We start from the raw sequence: 26,055 nt of genomic DNA on the forward strand, positions 1-26,055 counted from the left end.
TACTTCATGTTCCCTATAAACATTTTCTATGTCACCAATGTAGCGTCTACCAGGTCACAGGACGATTATCGTTTGAACTGGGTTTGAAGAGCATTCTGAACCATTTCATTCCTTGCTTTGGCCAACGTACTACTTCACCCGGCACAAAGTGAGCCTAAAATTTTGCTGGCATTGTCAACGTTCTCAGTTGTAATCAAACTCTTACATCCGCAGTTACGAGCAACCATCGAATGAGCATGGTCAAAAACATCTGTTGGGAACTATCAGCTTTGCTTTGAAAGACATCAGCGGGCTAAAGGATATCCTGCACAACATTAGGTAACTATCCAATGACTTTTGACATTCATTACAAATAAATACCAGTATTCAGTTTGTTGAAACAAGTAAATTTAGTGTATGTAACCGGTAATAACTGCGACCATAGGAACGTCACGTCAGCTACAGAGAGTATTTATAATAGATCTATCATTAACTATCGATTTCGCGGAGAGGAGACTCTAGGATATGGAAGAAAGTGAATGGTGTACGTTTGAGATCAGTACAGTATAATTTATGCTTTAACTGTTGACAGCCTTACCTTAAGTAATAATAGATAACAGTGTTTTTATGCAACAAACCTGTTACCTATGAGCAAGTCTATGAGTATTTCTTCTGAAAGAATGATCCTTTGTTCAACGAAAGGATTATACAGATCACCACAAAAATATACTTAGTAACTATATGCTGCACATATTTACAGGATATCAGCTGATGTCTTATTGTCTTACACTTACATATTGTGATTGCGAATGTTATTTGCCAACTTAACGAGGAAGATGGGCGAATCATCCGCATTTTATCAAGAACAGGTTTTGACGTACGGTGTTCTCTATGATGAAAGTATTTAAATATTTTGACGAAACTCACCTGATGTGCTCGATATCCTTAGTGACTGCATTTAGGCTCAGTATTGGTCCGGTAAATGAATAGTGCCTTCCTTTCTCCAGATAACGGAATTCCACAGGTGTCGTGCATAATCTCCTGTAAGACTCTGGATGCGTCTTTTTCACATCTTCTGCAGCTCTAAACCCATCCACTAACAGCGTTCTGCCTCCTTCACCGTCGTGGTGTAGACAGTGGAATACCTGTAAACTGAAAGTCACGTCTGTCAGATCACAGAAAATGGTTGAAGATCCATCACGACAGTTCGCTGGGTACCTGTAACTTCCACAAGAAATGAGTGAAATAAAAACCGACTCCGAGACATGCCGCATGAGACCAGTCATGATGAAAATGTTGCTGATTTACGGTGTCCATCAGTATAGCTATTATTGCTCTTACTTAAAAAATTCGAAGACAAATGTGATGAAAATTTTTAAATACAGAAATTAGTATCCTATCAAAAAACCTTCGTTAAGAGCATACTCATTACGTACTTGCAATTCAGTCTCACATTTACGCCTACATTCACCGTCTTCTAAACAAATCACAAAACTGTGAATATGTAATTGTCTTAAAACATATTTTTAAAATACAAATTCTTAAACAGAAGAGGCTGCAACAGTAATACAGGATATTTAGCTGGATGATCACTTACATAAAAAAAATTATGTTGATTATCCTGCCACACTGGGAATGAACTAAAATCTCCCTTCTGGCCTTCTAAGTAGAAGGCTTGACACAATACAAATCCTTAAAATCCATAACACATTTGCTTTATCGTTAGATGATGAAACGAATGTGCTACAGGAGACTGTCCTGTTCAAAGCTTGTCAGAGCTACTTCGTCTCTTCTTAGTGACTGGAGAGAAGGAAAATATAGCTGTATTTTGGTTTATGGCAACATCTTGTCATCTCTCAACCCAGTCTTCTCTTCTTCCATTGACGCATCCTGACGTTCAGCAGAAACGAGAAAGGAATCATGAGGAGTCTATACTTTTTTGTCAAGTACAAATGCCGTATAGGTTCAAGAGCATCTATGCAGTCAAAACAGACGAGGAATTTCATAGTTCGATAACGTCTCATCACCTCTAGTATCCTGAAAATAATATGAACATCAACACTACACACTTTAAATTCAATTGGTAAACGAACCTTGAGGACATATTCAGGAAATATAATAGAGCAACCGATACTCTCCCTTTTTAGACGCATCCATGTGTACAACGTTACAGCGGTGCTTGGCTAAAGTGTCATTTAAAAATGTTGTTTTTTCCAGAGCTTTTCTTCTACGTCAATAGTTTTAAACTTACCCTAGTGCTCTTCCGAAATCAAACCGTTACTGCCCCTGCCCTCAGTTTAGGACAGTGATTTCAGTCACACCGAATGTCACTACTTATTGCATAGTACGATTCCCGAATGGTCTATCTGCTCACTGCAGGACGAGAAATGGTGTAGGAGGTTGGTGACAGATGGTCTGTGGGTTGTAGACTAGGTGCATGATGTGCAGCTATCACCAGACGGCAAGATGCGTCTCGCCAGCCTCAGCATAGAAGCTGGATACTATAGGAGTAGTCTTAAAGGCGCCTGTCGCAAGCCTAAATCCGTCATGGTTAACAGTGTCATTCGCTGTACATATACCTTCGTGACCCATAAATTTTGCACTCACAATCAAGTTGGCATCAAATAAAAGTTTTGCTGCTCTTAAGTAACTGGACTCTTTCTGAAGTACTTTAAAACATGTAATTTTTTTATGCTTTTGTAACTGTGTATCGATCTTCTAACGTGCAACTGAACTGCAGCTGCTGTATTTATGTGCAATAATGATAATACCTTCACTTGTATGTGTTAGTTTTATTTATGTGCGACCGGTTTCGCTGATGATGATGACCATCATCATCATCATCATCGGTTTGTGGGGCGCCCAACTGCGCGGTCCAAACTCGCCACTTTCATGAATGATGATGAAAAATGATGAGGACAACACAAACACCAAGTCATCTTGAGGCAGGTGAAAATGCCTGATCCCGCCGGCGCCGGGTTCGGTGATACAATTCACCATCTTCAGGCCCCTCTACAGTTCATGGTGATTACGTTTTCAACAGGAAAAACTATTATAATTCCTATAAAGATCCAGAAACATCGGTGTCCGCGAAGCTTTCGTCTGTGGTGTATATGGCTGTTTCGCATCAACTTAAATGTTAGTAGAAAGTAAGGCTTTTTGATATCGGAATGAGAGATTCATGTATTACATTGCTTGTATCTCTGATAACATAGTCGTAAGCCCATGTTTTATCATCTGTTGCGAAACGTTTCAGCAGTTCTCCACCGTCGTCAACTTTATCTATCGACTGCTGAGTAGCTTGCATACGTCGCTGTGTTTTTACGCAATTCGCCAATTTTTGCACATATTTTGTCACACGTTTCATAAAAATTCGCCTGACACCTTCCTAAGAGACTGTCTCCACTCCCTCAAATTTAACTATGTAAGTATAGACCAGATGTGGGTTAAATTCAAAGAAATCGTATCAGCGCTAATTGAGAGATTTAAACGGAATAAATTTCAGCGAAGCGCCAAAGAAACTGGTATAGGCATGCGTATTCAAATACAGAGATATGTAAACAGGCAGAATACAGCGCTGCGGTAGGCAACGCCTATACAGGGTGTTACAAAAAGGTACGGCCAAACTTTCAGGAAACATTCCTTACACACAAAGAAAGAAAATATGTTATGTGGACATGTGTCCGGAAACGCTTACTTTCTATGTTACAGCTCATTTTATTACTTCTCTTCAAATCACATTAATCATGGAGTGGAAACACACAGCAACAGAACGTACCAGCGTGACTTCAAACACTTTGTTACAGGAAATGTTCAAAATGTCCTCCGTTAGCGAGGATACATGCATCCACCCTCCGTTGCATGGAATCCCTGATGCGCTGATGCAGCCCTGGAGAATGGCGTATTGTATTACAGCCGTCCGCAATACGAACACAAAGAGTCTCTACATTTGGTACCGGGGTTGCGTAGACAAGAGCTTTCAAATGCCCCCATACATGAAAGTCAAGAGGGTTGAGGTCAGGAGAGCGTGGAGGCCATGGAATTGGTCCGCCTCTACCAGTCCATCGGTCACCGAATCTGTTGTTGAGAAGCGTACGAACACTTCGACTGAAATGTGCAGGAGCTCCATCGTGCATGAACCACATGTTGTGTCGTACTTGTAAAGGCACATGTTCTAGCAGCACAGGTAGAGTATCCCCTATGAAATCATGATAACGTGCTCCATTGAGCGTAGGTGGAAGAACATGGGGCCCAATCAAGACATCACCAACAATGCCTTCCCAAACGTTCACAGAAAATCTGTGTTGATGACGTGATTGCACAATTGCGTGCGGATTCTCGTCAGCCCACACATGTTGATTGTGAAAATTTACAATTTGATCACGTTCTAATGAAGCCTCATCCGTAAAGAGAACATTTGCACTGAAATGAGGATTGACACATTGTTGGATGAACCATTCGCAGAAGTGTACCCGTGGAGGCCAATCAGCTGCTGATAGTGCCTGCACACGCTATAAATGGTACGGAAACAACCGGTTCTCCCGTAGCACTCTCCATACAGTGACGTGGTCAAGGTTACCTGGTACAGCAGCAACTTCTCTGACGCTGACATTAGGGTTATCGTCAACTGCACGAAGAATTGCCTCGTCCATTACAGGTGTCCTCGTCGTTCTAGGTCTTCCTCAGTCGCGAGTCATAGGCTGGAATGTTCCGTCCTTCCTAAGACGCCGATCAATTGCTTCGAACGTCTTCCCGTCGGGACACCTTCGTTCTGGAAATCTGTCTCCATACAAACGTACCGCGCCACGGCTATTGCCCCGTGCTAATCCATACATCAAATGGGCATCAGCCAACTCCGCATTTGTAAACATTGCACTGACTGCAAAACCACGTTCGTGATGAACACTAACCTGTTGAGCCGGCCGAAGTGGCCGTGCGGTTAAAGGCGCTGCAGTCTGGAACCGCAAGACCGCTACGGTCGCAGGTTCGAATCCTGCCTCGGGCATGGATGTTTGTGATGTCCTTAGGTTAGTTAGGTTTAACTAGTTCTAAGTTCTAGGGGACTAATGACCTCAGCAGTTGAGTCCCATAGTGCTCAGAGCCATTTTTGAACTAACCTGTTGATGCTACGTACTGATGTGCTTGATGCTAGTACTGTAGAGCAATTAGTCGCATGTCAACACAAGCACCGAAGTCAACATTACCTTCCTTCAATTGGGCCAAATGGCGGTGAATCGAGGAAGTACAGTACATACTGACGAAACTAAAATGAGCTCTAACATGAAATTAAGCGTTTCCGGACACATGTCCACATAACACCTTTTCTTTATTTGTGTGTGAGGAATGTTTCCTGAAAATTTGACAGTACCCTTTTGTAACACCTTGTATAAGACAACAAGTGTCTGGCGAAGGTGTTAGACCGGTTGCTGCTGTTACAACGGCAGTTTGTCAAGATTCAAGTGAGTTTGAATGTGGTGTTATAGTCGGCGCACGAGCGGTGGGAAACAGCATCTCCGAGGTAGCGGTGAAGTGGGGATTTTCCCGTATGACCATTTCACGAGTATACCGTGAATATCAGGAATCCGCTAAAACACCAAATCTGCGACATCGCTGGGGCCGGAAAAAGATCCTGCAAGAACGGGACCAACGACAACTGTAGAGAATCGTTCAACGTGACAGAAGTGCAACCCCTCCGTAAATTGCTGCAGATTTCAATGCTGAGCCATCAATAAGTGTCAGCGTGCGAACCATTCAACTAAACATCATCGATATGGGCTTTCAGAGCCGAAGTCCCACTCGCGTACCCTTGATGACTGGTCCGTCAGCATTAGACTGTTGACGACTGGAAACATGTTGCCTGTTCGGACGACTCTCGTTTCAAATTGTGTAGAGCGGATGGACGTGTGAGGGTGTGGAGACAACCTCATTATTCCATGGACCTTGCATGTTAGCAGGAGACTGGTGCAGGCTCTGTAATAGTGTGGAGCGTGTGCAGTTGGAGTGATATGGGAACCCTCATACCTCTAGATATGACTCTGGCAGGTGACACATATGTAAGCATCCTATCTGATCAGCTGCATCCATTCGTGTCCATTGTGCATTCCGACGGACTTGGGCAATTCCACCCGGACACGACCAGAATACTCTTCTGTGTTTAAACACTTCCGCTGGCCACCAAACTCCCTAGACGTGAACATTACTGAGCATATATGGGCTGCCTTGCAAAGTGCTGTGAGAAGAGATCTCCATCCCGTCGTACTCGTACGGATTTATGGACAGCTGTGCAGGATTCATGGTGTCAGTTCCCTCCAGCACTACTTCAGACATTAGTCGAGTCCTTGCCACGTAATGTTGCGGCACTTCTGCGTGCTCGCGGGGGCTCTACACTACATTATGCGTGTGTACCAGTTTATCTAGCTTGTCAGTGTAATTAAAGATAGTACTAATCCCCCGGGGAACACGAAACAGGCAAAATCACTGATGCATGAGGCAACGAATAAGACATGCCAAATTAAAAAGAATTCAATATCGCCAAGATTGGCGATGTTGTTTGTAGTGATGTTTACTGAGGTTCGAAACGTAGCGCTGACTTCAGTACGAGATGCTTTTAAGAGCTTCCACAACGAATCTCTGTGCTGTGGCGCGCCTATCACGGAACGCCAGCGGCTGAATGTCTGCTGGCCGCAATATTGAAACGCCCACGGCTCCGCTCGTACAGCGGAGGGGAGAGGAAGTCAGTAGGGAAGGCAGCAGAGGGCGATTCCGGCGGTCGCGCCGATACCGCAATCGTCACACACAGCTAGAATCTACATGCGCAGATCGGCACTACGTTTTGCTACAGCGACCCAGCTCTGCAGCCAGACAAAGCGAAGTAATCCTCCGTGAAGCGAAGATATAAGCTCTCGCTGAAGCAGCAAGAAGGAGTGACATCGCCTGCCCGGAACTGACGATCATCACCAGAGCCGCCGCCACTCCAGCTGTCGTCTCCAGTCCACCGTTCACCGCCGCTCTTCTGATCAAGACGTCAGATTGTCGGGGACCGGACACTGCAAGCCAGGGGGGTATGGATTAGGACATCCTTTCGGGCATTGAAGTAAGGTGGTAAAAGAACTTAGCATTCAAGACGAGTGGACTTGTAGCGTTTCGGAACTTAACTTCTATATCCACTATCTAGCCTAGCAAATGACTTTATTCTTGAAACTTCCTGGCAGATTAAAACTGTGTGCCGGACCGAGACTCGAACTCGGGACCTTTGCCTTTCGCGGGCAAGTGCTCTACCAACTGAGCTACCCAAGCACGACTCACGCCCCGTCTTCACAGCCTTACTTCTGTCAGTATCTCGTCTCCTACCTTCCAAATTTTACAGTAGCTCTCCTGAGAACCCAGAAGAACTAGTACTCCTGAAAGAAAGGATATTGCGGAGGCATGGCTTAGCCACAGCGTGGGGGATGTTTCCAGAATGAGATTTTTCACTCTGCAGCGGAGTGTGCGCTGATATGAAACTTCCTGGCAGATTGCCGCGAAAGACAAAGGTCCCGAGTTCGAGTCTCGGTCCGGCACACAGTTTTAATCTGCCAGGAAGTTTCATATCAGCGCACACTCCGTTGCAGAGTGAAAATCTCATTCCGGAGACTTTATTCTTGGCAGTAGCAAGAATAGCCTTTTATGCCGTCTAAGAATTACGGAAGAAGTGTTCGTTTATTTGGTGCTTAATCTGGAAGACCCTTCTAGTATACCTACATTTAAGTTGTTTGTCCAAGTATCACAATCGTGTGAATAAACAATTAGACGTCTCAGTCGAGCGGGTGTGTCTTGTGTTGGACATAAAACTCTGTTATCTAGCTGAAGATCCAAAGAGATTCTGGTAATATGTAAACCACAACATCGGCAAGACACAATCAATATCTTCACTGCGCGATACCGATGGTAATACACTGAAGAGCCAAAGAAAGTGGTAAACCTGCTTAACGTCGTGTAGGGCCCCCGGAAGCACGCAGAGGTGCCGCAAAGCGACGTGCCATGGATTCGAAGTAATGCTGGAGGGAACTGACACCATGAATCCTGCAGGGCTGTCCATAAATCCATAAGAGTACGAGAGGGTGGAGATCTCGAAACAATTTGAAACGATACTTGTCCAACCAGACAACATGTTTCCAGTCATCCACAGCCCAATGTCGGTGTTGACGGGCCCAGGCGAGGCGTAAAGATTTGTGTCGCGCAGCCGTCAAGTGTACACGAGGGGGCCTTCGGCTCCGAAAGCCCATATCGGTGTTGTTTCGTTGAATGATTCCCACGCTGACACTTGTTGATGGCCCAGCATTGAAATCTGCAGCAATTTGCGGAACGTTTGCACTTCTGTCACGTTGAACGATTCTCTTCAATCGTCGTTGGTCCCGTTCTTGCAGGTTCTTTTTCCGGCCGCAACGCTGTATTCTGCCTGTTTACATATCTCTGTATTTGAATACGATGCCTATACCAGTATCTTTGGCGTTTCAGTGTATTACCAATAACAGTGCCACTAAAGCGGAGTTACTAAACATGGTTTTCCAAAATTCCTTCACGGAAAAGACGAAGTAAATATTCGAGAATTCGAACCAGTTACAGCTGTCAACGTGAGTAACTTAGAAGTGGATATCCTCGGTGTAGTAAAGAACCTCAAATCGTCTAATAAAGGCGAGTATTCCGGTAAAGACAGTGCACCTGTTAGGTCCCTTTCAGAGAATGCTGATACAATAGCTCCATACTTAGCAACTATATACAACAGTTCGCTCGACGTAAGATCGATACGTGAACACTGGGAAGTTGCACAGATCACACCAATACTCAAAAATGGTAATGGGAGTATTCCCGTGAATTACAGGCCCGTAACACTGACGTCGATTTTCAGTATTATTTTGGAACGTATACTGTGTTCGAACATTATTAATTACATCTAAGGAAACAGTCTACGTACTATAGACAGAGGATCTCAAATTGACTCCATGTTTCTAGATTTCTATAAGGCTTTAGACACCGTTCCTAACAAGAGACCTCTAATCACACTGGGTACCTATAAAGTTTCGTTTCAGTTGTACAAATGGATTCGTGATTTCCTCTCAAAAATGTAACAGTACGTTGCAATCGACGGAAATTCATCGATTAAACCGGAAATGATATTTGGTGTTCCCCAAGGAATCTATATAAATGGTTTAGGAGACAATCTGAGCAGACCTCTGAGATTGTTTGCAGATGATGCAATCATTTACCGTCTAGTAAAGTCATTATTAGGTTATAATCAACTGAAAAATGAGTTAGACAAGATGTTTTTATGGTGCTGAATTGGGAAGTTGACTCTAAATAATAAAAAAGTGTGAGGTCATCGACATATGATTGAAAAGAAGTCCGTTAAATTTCGGTTACACGGTAAATCACACAAATCTAAAGGCTGTCGGTTAAACTGATAACCTAAGAATAACATTTACGAACAACTTAAATTGGAACTATCAGACAGATGACGTTGTGGAGAAGGGAAACCAAAGATTGCGTTTCGTTGGCAGAACACTCACAAGATGAAACAAATCCACCAGACAGAATGCCCCTTGTCCGTCCTCTGCTAGAGTATTGCCATGCGGTATGGAATCATTACCAGACAAGGAGAAAAAGAGAACCACTTGTATGAATATTAAGAGCTCAGATGGAAACCCAGTTCTAAGCAAAGAAGGGAAAGCAGAAAGGTGGAAGGAGTATATAGAGGGTCTATACAAGGGCGATGTACTTGAGGGCAAAGTTGTAGAAATGGAAGAGGATGTAGATGAAGATGAAATGGGAAATATGATACTGCGCGAAGAGTTTGATAGAGCACTGAAAGACCTAAGTCGAAACAAGGCCCCGGGAGTAGACAACATTCCATTAGAACTACTGACACCCTTGGGAGAGCCAGTCCTGACAAAACTCTACCATCTCGTGAACAAAATGTATGAGACAGGCGAAATACCCTCAGACTTCAAGAAGAATATAATTATTCCAATCCCAAAGAAAGCAGTCGTTGACAGATGTGAAAATTACCGACCTATTAGTTCAATAAGTCACAGCTGAAAAATACTAACTCGAATTCTTTACAGACGAATGGAAAAATTGGTAGAAGCGGACCTCGGGGAAGATCAGTTTGGATTCCGTCGAAATACGGGAACACGTGAGGCAATACTGACCCTACGACTTATTTTAGAAGCTAGATTAAGAAAAGGCAAACCTACGTTTCTAGCATTTGTAGACTTAGAGAAAGCTTTTGACAATGTTGACTGGAATACTCTCTTTTCAAATTCTGAAGGTGGCAGGGGTAAAATGCAGGGAGCGAAAGGCTATTTACAATCTGTACAGAAACCAGATGGCAGTTATAAGAGTTGAAGGGCATGAAAGGGAAGCAGTGGCTGGGAAGGGAGTGAGACAGGGTTGTAACCTCTCCCCGATGTTATTCAATCTGTATATTGAGCAAGCAGTAAAGGAAACAAAAGAAAAATTCGGAGTAGGTATTAAAATTCATGGAGAAGAAGTAAACACTTTGAGGTTCGCCGATGACATTGTAATTCTGTCAGAGATAGCAAAGGACTTGAAAGAGCAGTTGAACGGAATGGACAGTGTCTTGAAAGGATGATATAAGATGAACATCAACAAAAGCAAAACGAGGATAATGGAATGTAGTCGAATTAAGTTGGGTGATGCTGAGGGAATTAGATTAGGAAATGAGACACTTAAAATAGTAAAGGAGTTTTGCTATTTGGGGAGCAAAATAACTGATGGTCGAAGTAAAGAGGATATAAAATGTAGACTGGCAATGGGAAGGAAAGCGTTTCTGAAGAAGAGAAATTTGTTAACATCAGGTATAGATTTAAGTGTCAGGAAGTCGTTTCTGAAAGTATTTGTATGGAGTGTGGCCATGTATGGAAGTGAAACATGGACGATAAATAGTTTGGACAAGAAGAGAATAGAAGGTTTCGAAATGTGATGCTACAGAAGAATGTTGAAGATTAGATGGGTAGATCACATAACTAATGAGGAGGTACTGAATAGGATTGGGGAGAAGAGGAGTTTGTGGCACAACTTGACTAGAAGAAGGGATCGGTTGGTAAGACATGTTCTGAGGCATCAAGGGACCACTAATTTAGTATTGGAGGGTGGCGTGGAGGGTAAAAATCGTAGAGGGAGACCAAGAGATGAATACACTAAGCAGGTTCAGAAGGATGTAGGCTGCAGTACGTTCTGGGAGATGAAGAAGCTTGCACAGGATAGAGTAGCATGGAGAGCTGCATCAAACCAGTCTCAGGACTGAAGACCACAACAACAACAACAACAACAACCAGACAAGATTGATGGAAGACATCGAAAAAGTCCAGAGAAGGGCAGCTTGTTTCGCATTACAGTAGAACCCTCCTAATCCGACCTTGGATGGTCCGTCACTGAGGTTAGTCCGATCATGCTCAGGCTCGCGAGTCTGTGCCGACTTGTCACTGACTGGACGTCTGTCGGGCCATTGTTGAGGTGTCTATCGCTGTGCATATTGTTATACTGTACGTTATTGTGCAGCTTTATCTTTTGTTGGGATTAAAAAACGCCGTTGTTTGCTTTATTCCGTGTTCTCTACAGTACTTATTACGGTAGATTCATTGTGTGTACATTTGTCTGTTTTTCAACATGTCTGGATTCAAACGTAAACACGTAACTCTTTCACTAAATGAAAATTAGCAGTCCTACAAAGACTGGACGAAGGAGAATCGCTCCAAAAAATTGAAAAGGAACTGAATGTAGGTGTTACGACAATTAAGGATTAGAGGAAGACCCGAAAAGACATTGAATCCTGTACAGTTACGATTGATGGTGAAAGCGCTCTGAAGAATCGCAAAACATTAAAAGAGCCTAAACTTGAACTGCTCGATAACGCATTGTGGATGCGGTTTTGTCAAGAAATAAGAAAAAAGAACTCCAATATTCGGGCCAATTCTCAAAGAAAAAGCGATAGTATTGCACAAAAAACTGGAAGCCGAAAGTAAATTTGCTGCCAGTGAAGGCTGGATTGATCGTCGTGAGGCGTAGCGCCATATAACGATCCTGCCTTGGAGGCGGTTAAGTGGGAGATGTGTCTCAGAGCTGGAGAGTGACAGATGGTGACGCGAGACTGGATGCGCACGTAGTTGATTATCAGCCGATAGAGGACAGTATTGGATAGGGGACTGATTTAGTTTCGATTGTGCCCAGTAGAGTGCACTAACGTAATAGAATGTTTTTCATAAACTGTTCTAGTATTTTCATGAAGTATTATTATGTCTTTTTGTCTATGTAAAATGTTATACATGTGTTTTAGCAGTATGAATGATGCGTGAGTATGGATTAATGTTAATATGAAGATAATTGTTTAACAAGTTATGTAGTAGGATTTAGTGTGGGAACATTTCGAAGAAGTATGGATATGAACAAAGGGGATTTTTGTAGAATAGATTTGTAAAGTAAGTTTATGGTAAAGGGAAAGTTAATTCATGTATAAATAACATAAGTAAATAACTTTATGTATAAGCAAAACTTCAGCATATTAGATAATTACGTCGGTAAAAAGTGCAATAGTTAGGTTTACTATTTTGCGATTGGTTATTGAGGAAAAGTGCGGACTGACGCGGGAGAATGTTGTTTTGCTATTGGCTGGTGAGTAAACTGACCAATGGTAAAGCAATATTCTTCGCGCGCCTTTCTCTGCTGGTAGAGAAGACAGAGTATAAAATAGAAAAGTCGAAGCCTAGCCATGAAAAAGATCGGACGTGTGCAGTAGTAGTTCCGATGGAAATGATAAGTTGCCGGATCTAACAGTGTTTCATACATCAAAAGTGTTTGAAAGTGACGACATAATTATTCCGATGTGTGTGTAGAAATTTCGGAATTTTTAAGCGAATTTTGTGACGAGATACGACATATATTCCGCGTGGCGTATTGAGCAGGTCGGTGGGTAAAAACTGTGACTGAATTTGGTACCGACAGACTTAATATTTGGCGAGCATTATCGATCTAAAACAATCAGTATATTGTAGCTATTACGTTTACGGGAAATGCAACACCATAAACTTGCTAACGTGAGTGAAAGGGATTGTGAGTGACTGTGTTAAGACTAGCACGGGCTTGGCAGTGATACTTGTTCACCTAAGTTTCAGAATATATTAATTGAGGACAAAATTTCCTTTCATTTCATATGAAAACTTTCTCCCGAAACGTAGATTAGTGGCTTTAATTGCAGCCTGGTTCACGTCGAAGTACAGTAGGTTTCACTCGGCTTTCCTACTGACGATCTGCTGAGACAATGTTCACAGGTTCGTCGTAAAGCGACGGAAAGAACCGCGCCGCCGCAGTTGGAAAACTCGTCATGGTGTCCGATTTGTTTCTATTTCCGCTGCCGCAGCTGCTAAGGATTTTTCTGTTAAGTTTCAAGAAATTGTAGAAGAAAATTAACTGTTACCCTGCCAAGTGTATAACACCGACGAGACGGGGCTGAACTTTAAAATGTTGCCAACAAAAACGCTCGCAGCTTCAAATGAATCCGTGGTAGGAACGAAACTTATAAAAGATAGAATAACAATCATTCCTTGTAGCATCGCAGATGATACCCACAAGCTCCCCTTGTTCGTCATTGGCAAATCTAAGAAGCCAAGGGCATTCAAAAATATAAACTAATCTTCCTTGCCGGTTTATTACCGCAATCAAAAATCTGCTTGGATGGACTGCTACCTTTTTAAATCCTGCATTGTCGACGAGTTTGTGCCATCGGTCAAAAAAGACTTGAAGCAAAAACATCTGCCTGTTCGTGCTCTACTGCTGTTGGATAACGCACCATCACATCCATCTGAGGAAGATTTGGTGAAAGGGGACATAAAAGCTCTCTCTTTCTGCCTTCTAATGTGACCTCACTCATCCAACCAATGGATCAGGGCGTTATCGAATGGTTAAAAAGGCGATATCGCAGAAAGTATATCAGCTCAATCTTGGAAAAATTTGAAGGAGGTCATAACTTATTTGAGTCAATGAAATCCCTGAGCATCAAAGATCCTATCTACACAATCACTGCAGCATGGGATGAACTGAAATCTGACACACTGCGGAAATCGTGGCGTAAACTTTGGCCGCAAGCTATGACTGAAAATGAGCATACCGAAGATGAGCAAAACAACGACGCACTGGGAATCGTTAAAGATCTACAAACTCTGGAGCCGAATGTCCCTGCCAATGAAGTAGAAGAGTGGATCAACGAATGTGACAAAGACTGTGACCCTTTTGAAGAGCTCAATGAGACCAGATTGTTGCCGCTGTTAGCCAGGAAACTGTGAATGAGGACTCTAACGGCAAAGACGAACCCCCCTCCCGGATTTCACACAACGATGCAAAAAAAGCTTTTGACATCGCCCTTTAATACATAGAGCAGAATCCAACTTTAGCTCCAATGAACGTTTTGTAGATAAAAAAATGCAGGGACACTGCAGCTAAATCTAGAATAACATCTGCTAAACAAAAATTTTTCTCTGACTTTTTTTCCAAGTAATTTGTTTTCGTTTTTATTGTAAAAACAATGCATACAGTATAATCATTTCTTAGTTTATACATACAGTAGTTTATTTCTTTGTAAAAAAATTCTTTTTTATATACAGTGCTATAAACATTTTTTAGTTTACAGTATATGTCGTTTATACGTTATTAATTACAGTACAGTTCTGTAATTTGTTTGTCGTTTTTCCTTTTAAAACCAATGCATATTATAGTGTGTGTAGACGTTTTTTAGTTAATATATTGTTTAACACTGTGTAAAAAACATCTTTTTAGATTACTGTAGACGTCTTTTAGTTCTTAAATCGTTTAATTTTTTTGTACTAAATGTCTTTTTCATTTTTTGCAATAAATATTACATTTTTCGGATAATCCGACCTTTTTTTCGTTCCGACCATGGTCCTGGTCCCGAAGGTGTCGGATTAGAGGGGTATTGCGAAACAGAGGAGAGAGCGTCACCGATACGATATGCGAGTTTAGGTGGCAATCATTAAAACAAAGACTTTTTCGTTCCGACGAAATCCTTTAATGAAATTTCAATCACCAACTTTCTCCTCTGAATGCGAAAATATTTTATTGATGCCAACCTACATAGGGAGAAAGGACCACAATAATAAAATAAGACAAAGCAGACCTCGCACGGAAAGATTTAATTGTTCATATTTCCCACATGCTGTTCGAGAGTGGAACGGTAGAGTAGTAAGCTGAAGTTGGTTCGTTGAACCCTCTGCCAGGCACTTAAGTGCGAGTCGCAGAGTAGTCATGTAGCTGTAGATACCCAAAATACCCGAAAAAATTCAGGACATGACACAAGAGACATACCAAAACTATTTGCAACTTCTCTTATTGTGATTCGGTGAGCCGGACTGTGGCGGAGCGGTTCTAGGCGCTTCAGTCTGGAACCGCGCGACCTCTACGGTCGCAGGTTCGAATCCTGCCTCGGGCATGGATGTGTGTGATGTCCTTAGGTTAGTTCGGTTTAAGTAGTTCTAAGTTCTAGGGGACTGATGACCCCAGATGTTAAGTCCCATAGTGCTCAGAGCCATTTGAACCATTTTTTGTGATTCGGTGATCTTTGATAACCATTTCTTTCACTTTCAGCACAATTTCATCGGCTGAAAATGTGCTGGGGCAGCCAGGGCGCTCGTCATTTTCAACGTCTCCACGATCAGCTTCGAAACGCTAATACCATTCGTAAACCCTTGTTTTACTCGTAGCGGATTCACATTTCTAGATCCCCGATACACTTTATTCAGCTCTTGTAGGGGAGTTTAATACAAAATCTCTTGTGCACTTGTATATAAAAAAAAAAATCACTGATTTTACTAAGATACCTGCAACCTTTATAACGTTTGACAACAGACTCTATGTGTGATATGGATATCACGGGACAGAAACTTTTCAGACGGGTCTACCAACACAACAACGAAAAAATCGCGCGAATCGGACTAATACAACACGCTAAATTACGAAATCTCTGTTACTCTTCGAATTTTTTGAATATACGTCGCTAGACAAAGCCAAATGTAGACTCGGCCATTCCAAGAACTATATTTGATCACCACTATGTCATCAAATGAAGAAAAGCGATCAGTGTATATGTCGTTCTGAAGTATTCAGAATTGTTCAATCTTAACAGCAATTGTTTCATATACTCATCACAACGTTATCCGTTTCGGTACAAGACTCAGACATTGGCGTACTCAGAGCAGTGAGAGAGGTGGATGGAGGAAGGGTGGGGTGGGGGGGGGGGGAGTGGGGAAGGTTAGCAGCTGCCTCCTTCCTCTCTCCTCCCCTCCCACTGGCAAAAGAATGGTCTACACAAATCGAACTCCACTCTTGCCTCACAGCGCAGACGGATGTATCGGTTTAGTATCATTGTGAAGCAAGTCGTGTAAATGATACTGTCCAGTAGCAAATGTAGCCAGAATTATTTGAAATGAAATCTCAAAACAAAACGATTTCACGACTGACCGTGAAACTAATGAGCTGCCTACCCCTCCCCCCTGTCCCACCGTCCCAACGCTCAGATCGTGGATACGCATTTGTAATCAGAATGTGTTAAAACAAAATGAAAAAAAAAAACCAATAACGAATGAAATCCGTGGGACGTGATATAATAATACACAAAAGACTCATATCACATTAACATGGCATAATCGACAGATACAAATTATTATCTCAGTGTTATCGTGGACAAGTACTGACGGTAGACACAGTGTCGCATCATTTGACATGGTAATACGTACAAGGGCACACTGAAAAGTAATGGTTCCGATTCTCTTATGTGAAAACTCTTGAAACTTTTGAAATAAAACAAACGTTATTAACAGTCTGCTTCTTTATTCTTCACGTCTAAATACTTATTTCTCAACATAGTCACCCTGGCGACGAACATATGCAGGGTGTTACAAAAGGGTACGGCCAAACTTTCAGGAAACATTCCTCACACACAAACAAAGACAATATGTTATGTGGACATGTGTCCGGAAACGCTTACTTTCCATGTTAGAGCTCATTTTATTACTTCTGTTCAAATCACATTGATCGTGGAATGGAAACACACAGCAACAGAACGTACCAGCGTGACTTCAAACACTTTGTTACAGGAAATGTTCAAAATGTCCTCCGTTAGCGAGGATACATGCATCCACCCTCCGTCGCATGAAATCCCTGATGCGCTGATGCACCCCTGAAGAATGGCGTATTCTATCACAACCGTCCACAATACGAGCACGAAGTGTCTCTACATTTGGTACCGGGGTGCATAGACAAGAGCTTTCAAATGCCCCCATAAATGAAAGTCAAGAGGGTTATGGTCAGAAGAGCGTAGAGGCCATAGAATTGGTCCGCCTCTACCAATCCATCGGTCACCGAATCTGTTGTTGAGAAGCGTACGAACACTTCGACTGAAATGTGCAGGAGCTCCATGAACCACATGTTGTGTCGTACTTGTAAAGGCACATGTTCTAGCAGCACAGGTAGAGTATCCTGTATGAAATCATGATAATATGCTCCATTGAGCGTAGGTGGAAGAACATGGGGCCCAATCAAGACATCATCAACAATGCCTGCCCAAACGTTCACAGAAAATCTGTGTTGATGACGTGATTGCACAATTGCGTGCGGATTCTCGTCAGCCCACACATGTTGATTGTGAAAATTTACAATTTGATCACGTTGGAATGAAACCTCATCAGTAAAGAGAACATTTACACTGAAATGAGGATTGACACATTGTTGGATGAACCATTCGCAGAAGTGTACCCGTGGAGGCCAATCAGCTGCTGATAGTGCCTGCACACGCTGTACACGGTAGGGAAACAACTGGTTCTCCCGTAGCACACTCCATACATTGACGTGGTCAACGTTACCTAGTATACCATGTACAGCAGCAACTTCTCTGACGCTGTCATTAGGGTTATCGTCAACTGCACGAAGAATTGGCTCGTCCATTGCAGGTGTCCTCGTCGTTCTAGGTCTTCCCCAGTCGCGAGTCATAGGCTGGAATGTTCCGTGCTCCCTAAGACGCCAATCAATTGCTTCGAACGTCTTCCTGTCGGGACACCTTCGTTCAGGAAATCTGTCTTGATACAAACGTACCGCGCCACGGCTATTGCCCCGTGCTAATCCATACATCAAATGGGCATCTGCCAACTCCGCATTTGTAAACATTGCACTGACTGAAAAACCACGTTCGTGATGAACACTAACCTGTTGATACTACGTACTGATGTGCTTGATGCTAGTACTGTAGAGCAATGAGTCGCATGTCAACACAAGCACCGAAGTCAACATTACCTTCCTTCAATTGGGCCAACTGGCGGTGAATCGAGGAAGTACAGTACATACTGACGAAACTAAAATGAGCTCTAACATGGAAAGTAAGCGTTTCCGGACACATGTCCACATAACATATTGTCTTTCTTTGTGTGTGAGGAATGTTTCCTGAAAGTTTGGCCGTACCTTTTTGTAACACCCTGTATATCTCAACGAGAGACCAGTTTGTTGATACCGTAATTTCCGAATGTCCGACGTCATTGGTGGAGCCACAATCTCACTCCTATTTGCACTGCTTCATCACTATCAAAGTGAAGTCCTCCAATGGGTTCTTTAAGTCTTGGCCAAAGATGACAATCGAGTCGGGACTGTATGGAGGGTGATCGATGACAGTGACGCAAGGTGTCGGATTGTTGCAGATGTCGCTCGTGTGTGGTCTGACATTGTGATGCTGAAGGAGAGGATGCTCCATGTGTGTATGAACTCCTTGAATTCAAAACTCGATTACAGCATGCTGTTTCTCATGGATTTAAATTGTTATGTTACACACCTGCATGTTACGCGCTACAATTCGGAGCCCCCTAGCGGCTCAGAGCTGCAAATATGTAGACATGAAAAATAAGGATTTAATTTTAATAAAGGTTGTTTTATTTAAAAGGCAATGAGAGTTTTCACAAAAACAGTTCGGAAGCATTACTTTTTAGCTTGGCCTCGTAATTATAAGAAGTAATCCCAAATAACTATTTTATCTGACCAGTACCTAAACTAACAGTAGGTATTATTGATGTTACTGTTACACGGTTTAAGAAAGAGGCTTAGCCCTCTCAAGAGGAAATACATCATGATATCACAAATTCCTTCTTAAGGCCCAATTCTAATTACACTATGGTGTATACCTAACACTGAGTCGTAACCAAGACCGTATAAGCCGAAACAGTAATAACATAAATAATGTGGTAATACAGCTGAATGTCTGAAACAATAAAAGAAATATATTACATTTTCAGGGGATACAAGACATCTCATGTTACTTACATGAAAATTTTGTGTAACAAAACCTTTAATCGTTTAACCAAAATCTCAGCTGTTAACAATGTTAAGATGCTCAAGCGGAAGACATCTTAAGGCCATCCTTAGAACTCTTCCTTTTGGCGCTCTCTGTGGCATAAGATCCACTTGAGATGTCGCAGGCAGTCATTGCATACAACCATATGCTTAAACCTGTTCAATACATTACAGCAGATCGCAGTCCCACGTGCAATAAATCAGGTTTGGAAGTGAATATTTATCAAAAAGTGATCACGGGGCAGTGAATTATATTTTGAGGTCGGCTTCAGGTGGGTACACAATGTCATTTTTGGGCGAGCTTAGAGTTCAGTCTTTGTGCCATGTCTTTAGCTTTGTTTATACACATTAGTATCTTAGTTCACCCCGTGGACACAGTGAAGTCAATAGCAAGCGGAAGAGGGCATCATCAAATACCCAGCGACACTTGGAGCTGGGGGGCCCAGACTGGGAAACTGTCTGTCACGTGTCCTGCCAACAGCTGAGCCTCAGACAAAGATTTCAGATTTTCTCCCAAACAGTGAAGATATTATTCACACAATAACTGAAGGCTTCCTACAAGAAAAGAACGTTCCCTCTTCCTGGAAGTGCGTCACAACAGCTGAGAGGGAGGTATCGAATGCTTGATGACGATTCTTACATTCATGATCAGCTCAGAACAATACAGCCTAGCTTTGTTACTAAGCTTAGAGGCTGTTGTTGACATTTCTCCGTATTTGCAAACAAAATTCGCCATTTTTTGAAAACTCGTTCTACAATCAAAAACGTTTTGCGTTTCCTAATTATTAATGTTTCGAAAACTACGTATCATTTTCTGTGGGTCTCGAATTTATTTCTGTATTATATCACACACCTTTAGTTGGTTTTTCTATCATAAGCCTAAAACTCTAACACGTGCGCCCATTCTGTTGTGATTGCTCATCTGAAGCTGCATTAATTTAGAGGTTGAGTTTTACTGTTTGACTCTGTGTTATGCAATTCATGGCTTCACAGCATGTCTCCTACAAAGTAGTGGGAAAATGTATGTTTCTTTGAACAAAAAAGTTATTGTTTTGTACAATTTTTTTATAGAGTAACAGTTGTAGATGTTCTGTACTTACGTATTTTGTCATACTGTGCATACTTCTCATTTTTCTGCAGAATATAGCCATACATAGTGTGTTCTACGACTTTTGCCACTTAGTGGTATCACAAGTTTTCATTAATAAACGAATTTAGAAAGCTTTATGGTGCCAGATTTGTCAAGAAATACAAAATGAATTAGTTTTTGAGAAAATAAACAAGTTTTTCAACTTCTTTACGCATAAAACGTATTGATAAAATCACGAAAATGGGGTTTTTCTAAAATTTTCGCATTTTAAACCACAGTAACTGGTATTTGTATGTTCCATACGAAACAGAAATCACAACTCTGAATATTTTAGCATCGTGTCCTACCGTACTCAGAAGTATCCAAACGACCTGAATTGCGTTTCACGTTATTTCTATGAAGCCCACACAACGGAAGTGTCTTGCAGGTCCTCTAACCTCTTTGCAGTACAGTCATTTGACTATTCAAAGTGGGTATCCCAAGAGATCGCTAGAGAATACTGTCCTTAACGTAATCAGTCAAGATGTAAATCAAAATCACAATGTTGCAAATACTATGAAATGCATCATCGCAGATAAGACAGTCCTTAACACTATTTAACGCAATTACATTACAGTAAATGACATTCAAGGATCACTACCACACTCATCAGAATTTAACTACCTCTATCACGTAAGTCATTCCAGCAATCTTTAGGCGTAATTAAATACCTTTGTGAATAAGGTATTTTGAGACAATTTCTGGACTCCTAAGGTTCTATGAAATTTCGAAGTATTTTTGTTCTTTAAAAGGTTTTCCCCACACATGTGAAATGTCATTTCTATAACAGGTGGTTTGCCATAAACTGGATGTTGACTTAACCAGTTAAAAGCAACGTGATTAAAAGTGGCAAGTGCTCTATGGAAACCTCAAAACTAACATTGTATCACCAGTAATTTCTCTATACTCATGATTGAGCAATTATTTGTCCACATTCTGGACTTTAAACAACAGGATGAGTAGTGGGACAGAGAAAGAATCAGGGTAATTTGTTAGTCCAGGTAGCCTACATTCAGGGGCTAGTGTACATTCAGAGGTAAACCTCTTTTGATTGACAACTCCTTAACCTATTGTTCTGCTAAGAGGATGACAACCCCCTGGGGGTAGTCCTTCCTTTTTCTTGACAGGTTCTTAACTTATTGTTCCCCAACCTATCCCCCTCCTCCTCCTCCTCCTCCTCCTCCTCCTCCTCCTACATCCCTCTGTGAACTCCCATCATGGATACAGGCTCACTTTTGACATCAATTTGATTGACTAATTAATTAAATCGATCAATTAATTTACCCCTCCCCATCTGGGAAACCGCCAGCCCTCCCCCTACCCTCCCCCGCCTGGATGTTAGTGAAAAAGATTCAATCGATTGGTGATTTGGTGGGAACCCGATTACAGTGTATGATATATTGTTTATTAGAACAGTTAATGGGATAAAAGGTGTGTTTGGGATATAGTTTATTCATTTAGTTTAAGAAATTGTCAGGAAATCGATTGCAGTATGGTATATCTAAACAACTGCAGCGCTCTTTCATTCTGATGGGTCATGGAAACGCTTAGTTGGCTTAGTTTATATTTGCTGCCAGAGTCAGGAATATTAAAGCTCTTCCTATTTATTTTCCTCACTCTTAGAAGCATACTGGTGTCTAAGCACAGATGGGAAAATAAACACAACTACATACCTAAAACCTTATCACGTATTTCGAAACCGAATGGCACTTTCTGCAGACAGACAAATTATTAGAATCTCAGCTACAAATTATTTTGTAGAGATCGAGAAACATACAGCAGTCATATTTCACGGACAGTTAAACGTAAAACCCCGCAAAAGGGGTCGACAAATCACAAATGGAATTCAATGCGGTAGAGTGGCCACTATTTGTTGTCTCCCGTGTGTGGGTATATCAGAACACCGCCAAAAAGCTCAAAACCTAATTAAGGATCATGTTATTAAATACCACTAACTACGGACCACATATCCGCCTCCATTGATCTCGTGGCCGCCAAACAAAACATCAACTGGTGACATTCTGTTCATAGGGAAATTCCAGAGTAGCTTCCAGTATCTGTCCTTCTCAAGAGTCTGTCTGTGTGAACCAACGCCCTGAAACATGCAGCCAGAGGCTTTCATCTCTCCTCAGAATACATGGTTCCTATTGGCTAATGCTGGAGACAGAGTGAGAGCTGATGCAATTTTGATATCAAAAATAGAGTGAAATAAGCTATTTGCACTACCTTATCAAATTAATTGTTTTACATTTTACAGGAGCCAAATAGATCACTTAAAACACTAACCTCCACCTTATGATGATCCTTCTTCATAATAAAACATATTTTCAACGTTTGAGTATCACACGCAAACATTATGCACATCAGGTAATGAAATTCCCACCACAAATAAATCGTAGCACGAAATATATCTGAGGCCTTGTACGTACCAATGTTTGAGAGCACAAACACATTCCTCCACCACAACGTTTCCACTAAACTTATCTGGTGAAAAAAATTCTCCCGTTACACAACCAATCAATTGTGTGATGATTTGGAACACTACCCACCTTCGACCATTAACAGTAAACCTCTCCATACCACAGTCATCAGAGGACTTCCAACTCATGTATTATGAAACCTGTCCATCGAAGGAAAACCTGTTTTGGTACCATCCTCTAGACGAATGAAGATTATTTGAAGTAGCCCATTTCTCTGCCACATCTTGGGAGCAAATCGAGTCTTCAGTTTAATATACATACTTATCATGTTCGTGCTGTCCTAAATGCATGCATGGAAGTGGATTATTGGGGTGGGTGTAAGTCTTAGAATTTTTTTAGTAGACTGGTGTACAAGATGCGCATATTTCCTCTTAGAAAATCAAACAGCACAAGGGTATGTCAGGAATGTGACCATATACATATGGAGAACTATGGGAAAAATTTGGAAGATGACATAAAATCGGTAAAATTTGAGGATAACAAATTATCATCAAGGACAACTGATTAGAGATACGTAAAAATTGACGTATATACTATAAAATATGTAAATTAGTGAAAACATTTTAAAATTACGCAAATTCACTGAGAATACATAAAATTAGAGACAAATACCATGAAAAGAGTCCTGTGGAAAATCAATAAAAATGCGTGTTCTGGATAAGGAGAGTAGACATGCTACTGATACGCACCTTAATAGTGGAGAGAGGAGGCATTCTAGAGACATGATGACAAGGCAAAACAGCACATGAACAATACTGCCTAACATCGGGCCATGACTTCTATGTGCGGAAAGAAGATTACCAAGGGTGGTGGTAAACTGGTAAGGCTGTTACATCACCTCTGGCTACTGATCGTGGAGTGCATTTCCTTGTAAGGTGTCACTGTTCCTTTATATGCATTTTCGACTGTCGACGATCATTTTATAGGGCTGTTGTGAACACATCGTAATTTCTGAACTGTAATCGGTCTTGCGCTTAATAACAGCAGGTGTCAGACACGTCTGGAAACTTATGTAGAGTTTGTGTTACAAAGAATCGATGTTTTCTATGGTGTACAAGCGAGTAGTTTTATTACTTTACAGTTCGTCATGATTGTTCATCCTAGAGAAACTTCCATGGAGAATGTGTGTCATACACAGGGAACATATTTCTTACACTGGAATATTAAAAGCGTTGCATTCTGCATGACTAATAGGTCGGAAACCGCACTGCTCTAGCAATAGCGTGTTTTACGTGCAGAACCGTGTAGCCTTAGGAATGCATGTGTTTATGTTTCATGATCATATCTCTCTTACAATACTTTCTTCGTACTGACCCCAGATACTTAGAACTGTACTTCTCAACTGATGGTGAAGCTGATTTACAAAAAATGTTTCAAACTACGTCCATCTGGAGCACCCCACAAGCTGCTTCTTCATAACTGTCTCTTATATCATCACAACATTTTCATATCTACACTACTGGCCATTAAAATTGCTACACCAAGAAGAAATGCAGATGATAAACGGGTATTCACTGGACAAATATATTATACTAGAACTGACATGTCATTACATTTTCACGCAATTTGGGTGAACAGATCCTGAGAAATCAGTACCCAGAACAACCACCTCTGGCCGTAATAACGGCCTTGATACGCCTGGGTATTGAGTCAAACAGAGCTTGGATTGCGTGTACAGGTACAGATGCCCATGCAGCTTCAACACGATACCACAGTTCATCAAGAGTAGTGACTGGCGTATTGTGACGAGCCAGTTGCACGGCCACCATTGACCAGACGTTTTCAATTGGTGAGAGATCTGAAGAATGTGCTGGCCAGGGCAGCAGTTGAACATTTTGTGTATCCGGAAAGGCCCGTACAGGACCTGCAACATGCGGTCGTGCATTATCCAGCTGAAATGTAGGGTTTCGCAGGGATCGAATGAAGGGTAGAGCCACGGGTCGTAACACATCTGAAATGTAACGTCCTCTGTTCAAAGTGCCGTCAATGCGAACAAGAGGTGACCGAGACGTGTAACCAATGGCACCCCATACCATCACGCCGGGTGATACGCCAGTCTGACGATGACGAATACACGCTTCCAATGTGCGTTCACGACGATGTCGCCAAACACGGATACGACCATCATGATGCTGTAAACAGAACCTGGATTCATCCGAAAAAATTACGTTTTGCCATGCGTGCACCCAGGTTCGTCGTTGAGTACACCATCGCAGGCGCTCCTGTCTGTGATGCAGCGTCAAGGGTAACTGCAGCCATGGTCTCCGAGCTGATAGTCCATGCTGCTGCAAACGTCGTCGAACTGTTCGTGCAGATGATTGTTGTCTTGCAAACGTCCCCATCTGCTGACTCGGAGATCGAGACGTAGCTACACGATCCGTTACAGCCATGCGGATAAGATGCCTGTCATCTCGACTGCTAGTGATGCGAGGCCGTTGGGATCCAGCACGGCGTTCCGTATTACCCTCCTGATTCCATATTCTGCTAACAGTCATTGGATCTCGACCAACGCGAGCAGTAATGTCGCGAGTCGATAAACCGCAATCGCGATAGGCTACAATCCGACCTTTATCAAGCTCGGAGACCTGATGGTACGCATTTCTCCTCCTTTCACGAGGCATCACAACAACGTTTAACCAGGAAACGCCGTTTAACTGCTGTTTGTATAAGAGAAATCGGTTGGAAACTTTCCTCGTGTCAGCACGTTTTAGGTGTCGCCACCGGCGCCAACTTTGTGTGAATGCTCTGAAAAGCTAATCATTTGCATATCACAGCATCTTCTTCCTGTCGGTTAAATTTCGCGTCTGTAGCACGTCATCTTCGTGGTGCAGCAATTTTAATGGCCAGTAGTGTACTATACACCGATAAGGGGCGCTAACCTCATCGACGTAAGGACATCTGGAGAGATGAACAGCAGTTACAGACTCAGTTTGCTCTGCTCCTTCATAAGACGTGGAATGTAGTGGTCTACTTCTGGCCAGCTGCGAATTAAATCTGTGACAGTGTTGCAGGGAAGGTTGGCGAAGCACAATGTGAGGAGGTCTTGCAATTTCTAACTGTATCCTAAGAATG

At 42.1% G+C, this 26,055-nt stretch overlaps 1 protein-coding gene across 1 annotated transcript in view; it reads right to left on the bottom strand.

The window, feature by feature from the left end:
• The window catches only part of LOC124555629 (trimethyllysine dioxygenase, mitochondrial), a 494,241-nt gene that overhangs the window by 185,523 nt on the left and 282,663 nt on the right, over positions 1 to 26,055 (bottom strand). The window contains exon 7 of the mRNA XM_047129605.1: positions 907 to 1,131. Coding sequence (XP_046985561.1) covers positions 907 to 1,131 — 225 coding nt within the window. The remainder of the gene's footprint in view (positions 1 to 906; positions 1,132 to 26,055) is intronic.

This window comes from Schistocerca americana, chromosome X (assembly GCF_021461395.2).
Source record: "Schistocerca americana isolate TAMUIC-IGC-003095 chromosome X, iqSchAmer2.1, whole genome shotgun sequence".
Taxonomy (NCBI): Eukaryota; Metazoa; Arthropoda; class Insecta; order Orthoptera; family Acrididae; genus Schistocerca; species Schistocerca americana.